The sequence below is a fragment of the Pleurodeles waltl genome, chromosome 9 (genome assembly GCF_031143425.1).
Source record: "Pleurodeles waltl isolate 20211129_DDA chromosome 9, aPleWal1.hap1.20221129, whole genome shotgun sequence".
Classification (NCBI taxonomy): Eukaryota; Metazoa; Chordata; class Amphibia; order Caudata; family Salamandridae; genus Pleurodeles; species Pleurodeles waltl.
The window spans coordinates 822,507,532-822,519,773 of NC_090448.1; the positions used below are offsets into that span (position 1 = coordinate 822,507,532).

The 12,242-nt window shown below is 43.4% G+C and overlaps 1 protein-coding gene across 1 annotated transcript in view; it reads right to left on the minus strand.

Moving 5' to 3' along the window:
* SEL1L (SEL1L adaptor subunit of SYVN1 ubiquitin ligase) overlaps positions 1-12,242 on the minus strand; it is a 299,522-nt gene that overhangs the window by 260,426 nt on the left and 26,854 nt on the right. Inside the window, exons 2-3 of the mRNA XM_069208115.1 lie at positions 9,586-9,623; positions 6,411-6,633 (exon numbers count right to left, since the gene is read on the minus strand). Coding sequence (XP_069064216.1) covers positions 6,411-6,633; positions 9,586-9,623 — 261 coding nt within the window. The remainder of the gene's footprint in view (positions 1-6,410; positions 6,634-9,585; positions 9,624-12,242) is intronic.

The following is a 12,242-nucleotide window of genomic DNA, read 5'->3' on the forward strand; positions in this document are numbered from 1 at the left end:
GCTTTCACATTCCAGTGATGTTTGACCTCGTGTCAGTAAGTATGCCATTCTTTTTGGCAAGCAGCGGTTTTGGCATTGTTACACTGAATTTATCACCAAAGTCCACTTTTAAATGCCGAACTCTGAACGGGTGCATCCATTATGTGTATGTGGCTGCACATTATTAATTTTTAAACCAAAGGAAGAGATGGACCACTCACGGGTACTTTAAATCCAATTTATTGCGTCACAGACGAAGTTTCTGCAACATTTGCCTTTCTCAATCTGGAAAATAATTATATTAACCAGGAGCTGAAGGACCCTCTCGGACCAAATCTTTACTTGCTTTAAATAAATAGTTGCACGTTCCCACCTGAGGAGAAAAGTATCAAGCGCTGTTGAGTTCAATAAGGCGCCACAACGTAAAAAAAAAAAAATAATAATAATAATAAGTTTTGCGTTCTTTGAATACCTTTCAACACACTAAGAAAGGAACTCTTCCAAAAGAAGGGTGGAGAAAAACTGTTTGCATTATTATATTTTATGCTTCATTCACTAATGACATTTAATTAATTTAACCCTTTGGTAACCAGGGGGTTTCCAAAGAATTTTGTAAACAAATAGTTTTACTATGCACACTGGTCCAAGTCAATGCGGGAGAAATAATATATCAGCGCACCTACAAGTTATTTCGAGAAACCATCCTATTTGCATTTTTCTTCTAGGTTTCATCATCATGGTTTCAAAACTGCCTCGTGTATGCAGTGTCCAGAAAGAACAGGTGTGTCTGTGGGCAAGCAAGAGCCAATACCGAATCCGTTTTTTTTAATATAGTTTCCTTTTCACAGTAAGGCCTGCATTGAGAGCGGCACGGAACATTACCTTTAATTACCAAAACCCAATTTAGGCCCCGCCACCAGACTTTTCTTTCAAAACATTATTTACACCTCCATCACTGGTACATTATCGCAGGTGCACGCACACCCGTGTCCCAGAGATCACGGCTTGATATGTGAAACTGGATGTGGCCGCTTACTTGGTCAGTTGATAGCTCGATGAGCGTAGTGTGGGAAACGGCCCCTTGAGTGCAGCTGCACAACCATGATGCAACCTGAAGTAACGGCACCTGCGAGAACCCCAGCCACGCGCACAACAGCTCTTTACCGCGGATCTAATTTTAAATGCATCTGTGAAGCCAAAAAGGTTTACACAAAACAGGCCATTCATGTTGGAAGGTTTGCAGGAGTTTTACTAATCCCCTTCCCCCCAAAACAGCAAAGCGATTTTTAAGAATACAATTGTCTGAAACAAATTGTCGACGTGTGTCGATAAAACTAGTTTGTAAAGGCTGTACCGGTTAAATAGAAAGAAAAAGTGCCACGTCAATACCAGACGAACAAACCAAAACCCTGCCACCTACGTTTCTGAGAACACGACTCGGTTGTTACTGTGTTTGGCTTCACAAAGGTATCCAGGCAGGTCACCTTGAGATAACAAGCGATTACTCGAATCATCTGCCATCTCCCCAGATGTCGATTGTTCTGCTCGCTTTCTCAGGGATTCAAAAATTGTTCATTTTCGCTTTGATGCTGACGTGTCCTCAGCCTGGTTGTACGAGTAGTTAAGGTTATCTTACCAGATACTTCTCTGTTGGCTACTCAGATAGACGCTTATAATGCAGAGGCCACTTACTGCCCGAGCCTTCCCTGACCTTTCTGCCCACTCTGCGAGCACTCTGCTCATATAAATGTCGATCCAGCGACTGATGTCACAATCCATACAAGCCCCAGGAGATGTCGTCAAACAAAGCAGCATTCTAGAGCGCCTAAAGATGGTGATCGTTAAAGATATAGGACTGGGTAAAACAAACTGCCTTTTTTCACTTCACATCAGATGTGAGCACACACCCACAGTAGAGGTGAACTAGAGGTCTAAATAAAAAATAAGTACACACTTGAGCAGGCAGATCAGGACGCATGTTACTCGCTTGGGTTAGAATAACACTAATTTGTTAATATCATCTCACCGTCGTCGCGCAAACCTAAGCCGCTTTCTCAGACCTCGGTATACCACGGGTTTATATCACGCGGGTGTTCATAAAGTCTTGTGTTGACTGTCAGCATTTAGCTGCTGCATGCGGGGTCGTGACTCGGCAGCCCCCAAGGACCTGCTGCTTGCTAAGCTGCTCTAAGCTCAGACAATATATCGAGCCCGCCTGGGTTGTGCAGCTCCACAATGCACAGCCATTGCGGGGCACTGCGTCTGTCTGAAGTAGAGAAGCAGGGGCCACACCAGACCAGATCCAAGAGGGAACTGCCCTCATATATTGGCACTGCACTGAAGAGCAGTGAATGATTCATGTGCTCCTCCTATTAAGCAAACAAACACAAATGGTGGACCGAATGCGGAACCAATCAAACATTCACCCCCCCCAGCCACAAATCTGGGTTTAATCCATCAACTCTTTTGCTCACCATGCCACAGCAGTTTGGACCCAGCTTTATGCAAATCAGTCTTGACCCTGTTCCCCATTTTCTAGCAGTATTAAAGCACACCTGCGTTTGTACAATAAAACATGAAGGAAAGGAGGAAGAAGCAATGAGGAAAGGAAAATGTAGAAAAGAAGGTTTTCGTTATCCAGAGGTAAGACTACTCAACAACACAGTCTAGACAGGTTAAAGGAGATAGGCAGCAAGGGCCAAACCGGAAAACAGAAGCAGCCCCGACAAGTTGTCAGACAAGCCCCTTGTACACAAATTGATTAAGCACAGTGAGGGAGCCTAACCACTGAAAGAATGGTTTGAGGGGCTTCCACGCCCCCACCCCAAAAATAATTTTTGGAAAACTGTATGTGGTGCATTTGACAACATACTGTTTATTAATATATATTAAAATAGCTAAACTTTTAAATCATAGTAAACGACGAGCGCTGTGCTGTCTCAATTACTATCTGTGTAACCAGAGCCACAGCAGTTCTGGCTGGTACCCGCACAATCTGAGTTACCTGAAAGGTAATATACCTGTCTAAACTCCGAGCCTGTAACTTGTATAGTTTGAGGGCTAGGTGTGATGGGTGACGTCTGGCCCCTGTTATGTCTGTGGGACCAAAGAGAAAGTTCTGCTGTCTAAATGCCTGAGCCTGTAACACTTGCTTTACAAAGTATGCTGCCTCAGGCCTCTGCAACTCCTAGACGTCTGTGCGGTGCACTCATTCCAAACGGGGTTCAACATAACAGCAGCTGGTCTAGTAAAGAACCGTTTCAAGTCACCTAATTAACGCTTCAGGCCATGAAAATATATTACACGTACAAATTAATGATTTGTACACACTACTAGACATGCTAAATTCAGAAAATGTTTCACAACAAAATCGACATCAGAATTTGCACAATATACCCGCTACTTACAGCTGAGTCTCAACAGAGAGGCCACGGATTGAATGGGCATGCAATGTAAACTCTCTAGTTGACTGTTATGGTGGGTTGTACGTGCCCCAATAAAATGCTCACCCTCTTGCTGAGCCTTATCAAGTCTGCACTTTTGGCGTGCTCACAAAGGGTTTGCTTTGTATATAATCAAGACGGGCACCATCCACACACTGCACAAGAGAGGCACAGATTTTCAACAAACTTTCAAGATACAGTAGACGCCACCCGTTTCACAGGGTGGGTGTAGCGAACTCTGAAAATAAAATGTCTGCAACTGCCTAAAAATCTCTACAGTAAACTAAGCTTTCTGAAAAGGAAGCAGGTAAGAGATCTGAAGGCAGCGACCCCAAACCCACCTCAAGCTAAGCTTCAGCACAATCCCCCAGGCATTACCTTAGACACTGAGTGAGCGTGCTTGAACCACGTTATGTCCATTGGACACCATCAAACAAATATTACGAGAGCTCAGAAACAGGTTACCCGTGGTATTAATACTTACACAGACAGATTGCTGAAGCGGGCACTCATCCCACAAAGCTACACTACAACCTCACTTAAGTGGTCCTGAGGCGTTTATTCATCAAAAGGCTACTTAAGTCGTCCAATATACCAGGAGAAAGAAATAGAGAGGAGGGGAAAGAGGAGGCTAGGGGAGCTGAACAAGAGGGGCCTGGGAAAGAGGCATCATGGAGAATGCGGAATGCTGTCAGACATTAAACCCCAGGTTAGTGTAAAATAAAAGAGTGAGGAAGTTAAGTGAGAACGATGACCTAGGGATCGAATTACGTTTTTTAAATTTGTATTATGTATTCCGCCTTTGGGTCACCAAGCAGAGTCTAGGAAAGGGATGGGAAGGGAGTGGTATAAAAGTGAGAATAGCTGGAACAAACGTAAGAAAGGTCACATTAATTACAATCACATTAAAGTAATCCATAACTTGGGCTCAGTGTGATCACACTTTGCTCATCGAGTTGACCAAAAATGAGGAGAGAAGTGCACGGTCCAGGGTAGAATGAACTAAAAGTTTCTAGAATTCACGAGTTATCCAAGATAGGGGATACAATAGGACTTCTGATCTATTAACTTTTTGGACCTTCGGAAAGTACATTTTAGATCTTAGTTGTTTCAGTCTAAGATGGATTTGGCAGCTGAGCCAACGAGAATGCCGCTAAGTGAAAATGATTAAATGGTAGAGGTAAGTCATGAGTGCGTGATAGTGTGGAGGAGGACGTGAATGATCGTACAAGTACGCAAATGAATGAACTGCTTGAAGACTACTTGCCTAATGTAATGTTTCTGGGAGCTTGTATAGAGCTGCTGGAGAACCAGATTAACCTGTTATGAACTGTTTCTTGTCGCTATAGCACAGCACATACTGAGAGAAACTAGTGGCAATTTTGTAATTTCACTAGTGATGTACCAATTTGTGGGAGTGAGGATCGATTCGGGTTAAATGAAGTAATGGGGATCAAAACCACCAACTGAGACATACTTGAGGCCCTCTGTGCTGTCTCTTGAGTCCTTGCAGTACTTAGTAGCAAGCAAGTCGCTCGTAGAACTCCACCAGGGACAGCAAAACTGACCGGAACTCACTGCTAGTTGCTTCAATCAGATTTTAGTTTACTTGCCTAACGGGTTCCAGAAAATAGCGGGTGAATCTCACAAGATAGGCTGGTGTTCTCAGTTACCAGTAGCTCCAGGATCCATGTCCGACTCGTTGCCGGACTCCCAGTATGTCTTTATGCTCCAAACAGCACACAAGAGGCCACAGTGACGAAGCAAGGGTGCCATGGGCCCTTATGCAAAGTAGAAAGTCGGGCCTTAGCCTCTATTTCAAGAGCAAAAAAGGGCCGGAGCTTCAGTGGCCCCTTATACGTATGAGCCCCTGTGCCACTACACCTGCTGTACTATTGATAGCTGCCTCCCTGCCAAGCACTATCAGTCAGTCACTCAATGCCTGGAGGAGGTATTGTGCCCAAGGGGGCAGCAACAAAAAGATCTCTTTTCCTTGTTGGCCTGCAATTAACTGAGCTGGCTCAGACACAGGTGGTACCAGCCAGCAAGTGAAGTGACCTCAACTCGGAATCTACATCCATTCTCGAGTACTGCAGTGGCTCGTGGCACTGGGCTCCCTGTCCAGCCTTGCCCGAGGAAAGCCTCTCCAGCAACAAGTCCTCATCCCACCCCGGCCAGAGGGCACAGGCCAGTGTTGCCCGTTGGCTTTTTCAGTGCCGAGAAAGGAGACGGACCCTGGTGACAGTTATCACTTTTTCTACCAGGCTTACAAACACTTGCACAAGTTAAAGGTTTTGAGGCATGACAGGAATTGTAGTTAGGGGGCCGGCATCGGTCTCTTTCTGGTGCACCAACCTCCTTTAAGGTACCCTATGTTGCAGTTCCCCCCAACTCTTCCAGCTTTTAAGGAATATCAGAGAAGGCCACTGCCAAGAAGGTCTTTTTTTTTTTTTTTTTGAAGGCCAAGGGGAGAGGCTCCCGTCCCAAAAGGTAGGCCTTCTGCATGCAGTACCCTTAGGACTGCATAACCCAAGCAGCTGAGGACCTAGGGGAAGGCCTGCTCCCAGTAGCCAGTGTCGAGCTCCAACGTGAATGTGTCACACCAATGTGAAAGACAGAGGCGCACACCGATACGACATACAGCCCAGGGGGCTGAAGACTTTGATAGCAACAGCCTCCTCAACACTAAAACCAGTCCCCACCAGTCCAGTCTCCCAGGGAAACACCCGGTGCCCGATGGGACCAGTCCGGCCCGGGAAAGGCTTCTTTGTAGCAAGAGAGTAAGGGACGCAGTAGTTTATTTTGAAAATAAATAATTCCTCTCTTGATTACTCGCTCCCAGAAGCAGGCGAAATTCAGAATCAACAGAATATCTCCATATCACAAAAGGTGACATTGTTACAGATTCGATAAATAAGAGAAATAAACATTTGGAACGCAGTTGTTCTGCTTCAGTCAACAAGGCAAGCAGGAACACAGAATCCTTACCTGGTGTCAATATGTGCGCTTCATGCAAGTCGTGATTTTCTAGTGGTGCTCCATCCAGCGGACTGGTATCTTCTTCCAAATCAGTGTTTGGGATCTCTCCCTCATTGATGCTTGAAACATCCTCTTCACTAGGAGTAGCTTCAGAATCGGAGAATCTTCCTACATCTACCCCAGGCTCTCCAGAAGTCTGACCCGTCACCTGGTCATCAGACGGCAAGGACGACTGAAGGAAATAAGTAAATAAAAATAATTGAGTCACTCACTTTTTAGCGTACTACTCCATTTTGGTAAACCATACTGAATTGAAGAACATTAACAAGTAGCTGTGTATGACTGTATGGTGCTGGAATACCTGGATCCTGGCATGTTTTCTTACCTAAAATTCACAGAAAATGCCATAAATATGCCTAAAAAAAACCTCAACTTCCTCACACTGTTCATCGTGATCGCAACAATATTGGTCCCGGGGTGTGCTGGCACCCAGGGAAACCTACAATTGCAGATATTGCTGAAAATTAGAATCCTGGGGGAGTTTAGGATCATGTGGCTTGGTGTAGAGTCCACCACTTTGTCGTGCTGACCTATACATTTTTAAGAAAGGGTGAAAAAAATAAATTTGTCATGTGACAGAAAAATATGGAACTTCAAGCTAACAGCTAATGTCTTACTTGCCTGCATTTCCACAATTCTCCACATTTGAAGGTGGGCCTATTATACCAGACAAGAACCATTAAAAAATGGACCACAATAACATCAATGCGGTCTTCAGGTGGTTACAGTTTTGGTCCATTCCCATCACAGAAGTTAGATGGCACCCACACATGTGGAGTTCTATTTTTCTCAGGAGACGTGATAATGTAGGATGGTAAGTCTTTTGTCATTGGTTGGAAGTACTAAAGGCTTGTCACACAAATGTAGGGAGATCTGCGATTTCTGACACATACTTTGGTATCTGCATAGCATTCTGTAGTAATTCTATGATCCAGGTAAGCCACACCACCCTGGATTGCCTTGGGTCTCTATTTTTAGAAATATTCACGGTTAACAGGAATCAAGGGGTGGAGGCCAGCCCAAAGTCCAGATAGGGAGAGGAGACTGAGTTTTCTTTAAATATAGTTTTGACACATGGGCTGTCAGAAAGGGAGTAAAGTCTCCATTCTGTCTGTCCTGACGGGGGCACAAAGGGTGTCTGGGGCCTATGGGCAATCCCCCCCACCCTATACCGTTGCAACCCCCCACCCCCTTTCACCTCCACTAGGGCTGTAGTTGGTTATTTGCCCCATTTCCTGGGATGGATAGTTTTAGGTAAACCCTCAACCTTTCACTAGGCAGCACAAAAACTATCTTGGGCCCAGGGATTTTTTCAGGTGCAGCTTAATGCCAGAAATGCTAATCCCCTAACCCCAATTTCTTTGTTATTTTTTTGTTCTAGCACAGGTGTCAAGTGGGCTTTCTGCCCCAATACGGATCCTCCGAGGGTATTCCACCAATGTAACCCAGTGTAGCAGATAACAAGTCTTAGTCCTAAGACTGGACAGGGGGCACTGTGCAATAATGCACTGGCCCTTTCTTTTGCTTTTTTACTAAGAATCTTTCCCAGTATCTAGTGGGTTGTCTTTTCCTCAGCGGTGGCTGACGGGGTAAACCCCCCACCGCCTCTCTTCCATGGGGGGCAGAAAGACGGTCTGGGTGATGGAGTTGATGGGCAGCCCAACGGCAGAACGGGCAGAAAGCCCACTCCATTCTTTTTTTACCCAAAAACATCTCTCTGGTGTCTAGCAGTGCTCTCCGCTTCCACACACCCCCAACCTGGTTGGGGAGGGAGGGGGGTATTAGCTACGTCGCCGTTATTCTCAACTCCCTCAGGGATCTTGTCTTGCTGCAATTCCCTAACAGACAGCCACGAGGGAGAGGTACCACCGGAAGGGGGTGGGGTAGAGGGCAGGAGGTCTTCCAGAGCCATTAAACTGTAGTTGGTGCTGAAGGAGTGCCCTATGCTCTCCAGCACTGAATAATGAGAATGTTGAACTTTAATAGTGAGAACATCAGCACACCGAAAACACTGATCGTTAAAAAAAAAAAATAATAATAAAAATCCCGCAGGCTGATGGTGGCTGATGGGCACTCTTCCCTAGAAGTCCAATGTGCAGGCTTAAAACAGAAGAGCTCTGGTGGGTTTCCACATGAAGTTCACATTCTACGCACCACAAGAGTAGCACAGAGAGCAAATGAACGTCACATATCCACTTTAAAAGGGGCAAAATTTACTTGAGATCAAGGAACTAAAGCGCAATATCCAGTTGTCGTTCATACGTTCAGTTTCCAACAGATAAATCTTCCTGTACATGGTATCCAGTACGACCAGAGCACAACTTCATGCCCAAACTTGCTGCTCACTAAGTAATTTCCCTGTTGAGATGCAATCTGATGGATGGTACGGCAGACTGCAGTTGAGGACAGAGATTTTATTTTTTTATATTTATGTTGCGGTTGAGTTTATTATTAAAGGGTGATTTGATTTTGAAACAAAAAGATTGTGTAATTTATGCCGTTGCAGACCACCACTCAAAATCCCCCAATGCTTTTATTCCTTCACGGAAGAGTCAACAGATAATGGGGATTTAAGTAGCCAGTTTTTATACAGGACTTGCTACGGTCTGTAGCCCATTTCTAATATCTTATAACTTTGTAATACAAAGGAACTGATATAATGTGGAATAACAAAGTATGTCTGTCATTAGAGAATGATATTCAAAGGCTGAAGCCCCGATTTCAACTCTGGCCTAAATGATCAAAGGGTGCAGGAGATCATTTTCTATTTTACACTGGCATATCCAACATATAAAGCTCCTCATCTTCCAAAACCACAGATTAGATAAGCACACGAGAACAGATGTCATACCTGCTCCCTGACTTGCCTCTATGGCGGACCTATTAAAAATAACAGTTGAACAGAATGGAGAATCAACTAATAATTACACCTTGTAACATTTTCAAATTTTACTGAAGGACACTCAAATGATGATAATTTATTGGAAGCATCATTTAGAAGACACAATAAACTAGTTGCACAAACTATATGTCCGTGGAATGGATCAACGATATAACAACTTTCAACACGTAAGTCTAAAGACTTGTTAATTGTATTCAGAAAAACCAGGAAAGGAGTGCTCACCTTGGAATCCAAAACATCATCTTTTTCAGTTTCTTCATCTAGAGAAGAGAAAGGCAGGAGGGTAAAATCAGCAATCATAAATGACTAATTAATAAACTCACCCTTCAGAATGCAGCAAACTGTACACTCTTAACTACACACAAAGAACGATAAAAAACCCAGCAATAAGCAAACCATAATTGTAGAAAGTGACATAATATATGCACCATCCTTTATTTTATTTTTTTATTTGACTGACGAAACAATATACTACACAAAAAAGATAGATTCGTGTTCATGGGCATGTAGGGCTTTCTTTTAAGGCCCAAATGATGATCACCACAGTTTATAAGCGTCCATCTGGAAACTGGTTATGTTCACACCCTCTGTCGGCCTCAAATATCCAAATAAAGGTTCAATGTTTATTCTATTGGCCATTTTTGTAAGAAAGATGCACCTACCTAAAGGAAGATGATAATCATTCTTATGCATAATGAAAGACCAAAGAAGACCCGAAGTGGGACTGCATTGTTAATATTCGTCAGAGTAGACTGATATTTCTTCAATGAGTAGGATTAGGACCAATTAATAGGCAGGGGGAAATATCCATTTCCCTTTGATCAGGCCAGTGGAAACTTATAATCTTCCATGTCAAATGTGATGGATTGATCCAGCAATATTAGCAAACAGACCAATGTGTGGCCAGGAGTGGACAGGATAATGGTCATAAACGCAAACCAGTTTTGTACCTGGTATTGTGCTTAAAGTTTGTATACAGAAGGTAAAGCAGGTGAAAGAAATCAGACTTTTCTTGAATGGAAAACTATATCTCCAAAACGTTACATAAGGGAGGCAAAATGGGGAGTAGTTTGTGAGTTTCCCAACATAATGATCTCCGGGGTATATTTTGTTAAGGGTTTCAGTCAACACGGTTTACATTTGGGAAAAAAAGAAATCCCTGATTATTAACAGTTTGAAATATTACCAAGAACCAACAGTGAAAGTGGGTGCAAGTTAAATACATTTTAGGACTGGGTTGGCAGGAGATTAAGCAAGAATGAGTTTTCTAGTCATGGAAAGAAGAGTAGCTTGGGTAAGGAAATATTTAAAAGCAAACTGGAGTCCAGTGATTCGGTGGTAGATTGGGGATGGGAGTGTGTGAGAGAACGCAGTGTTAATTTTCCAGTGAAGACTGATCTAGAGTGGCTGAAGGCAAGGCCACTCATACTGGGTCAGGAGAGGTGATTGGAGGTATATATGGCAAATATATTTGGCACAATACGTTGGTTTCTCCCGAAGGATGCTTCCTCAAATTTATCTCTGTATATGGTCAACGTTTTGTCCAGAGTGCAAGACTGATATGCTGCTTTTCTTCAACATGTTGACCGGATCTATATCCGGGAAGCCATAATTTGTGAGTACAAGTATCTAACAATGGGCAAGCAGGAGTGGAATGAGTTTGGAAACAAGCAAATAGGATTCAACCAAGGTTTGGCAAAATGTCTATTATTTTTCTTAGCTTATAGGGTTTTCTAAGGGAGTTTGGTGGGATAAAAGAATGTGCCCTTTTCATGGCATTACTGGAACACGCTGAAGCAAAAGTTAAAAGGTCAGCACGCGCAACATTTAGCTCACATATAAACTCCAAGGCCTGGAATGTACTGTGTAATGACCCCAGCATCACATTTGTAATCCTTGTTTCAGCCTATCAACATCTACCAGAGATGTAAATACCCAAGAGGCAAAATGTTTTCACCCACGCACAACTTCTTTAGTCGAGGAACGAATTATGAAATGCAACCAGGGCTGTGGTGTGGCAGCAAGCCATAAGATTTTTCGCTAGTAAATTGCAAGACTAATGTTTTGCACACAAAGACGTTTCTTGTCACAACGTGGAAAGACACATTTTAGTGCGTGGCATGTGCTACAAATTAACAATGTTCCAAATCACACTTTCACTGCGTTTTTTTTTTTTTTTTTTTTTTTTTTTTTTAAATACTGAAAAGTTTTACAAAGCTTCTAACAAATATCACATTTACGGTTGGGCTGCAAATTCCATAACACACAGAAAAGGCACAACGTATGCCACACCAGTACAAGCTTAACCACTTACACAATGGACATGGTGTTGTGTACACTTGGGCATCCGTACCAGGCGACAGCAACGTGTCTTCAATCAGTGCTACCTACCACCCTCCATAGTATACCCTGCCCTCAAGAACTTGTTCCCACTTGCAAAAATGTAGAGTTCAAGGGGCCCCAAAAACACGAACAAAAAATTAACCCCCCATGCTACAGCATCCAGTGCCCACTCACTTCATTACATCCAAGACAATACCACTGAGCCCCTTTCACAGTGTTACTTAAGCAGAACAGGGATATTAAACCTGTTCAAATAAACGGATTTCACACAAAGGTGTTAGTTAGCGTATGCAGATGACATCGCAGTAATAACATCGGACCGACGAAGTCAATTGGTGAGGTCGAATACGGGAAGGGGGGATATGTGGTGGTGGAATATTGGAACATCTAGGGTTATTTATTGACCCGGGGAAAAAAAACAGATGGTCTGTACCGAGATTATTATATTCACAGATGTTCGGCGGGTGGAAATCACCACCTATCTTGGGATCATGTGTAATTCTAAGGTCTCTACTCTATCCCAAAGGAATCTGGAA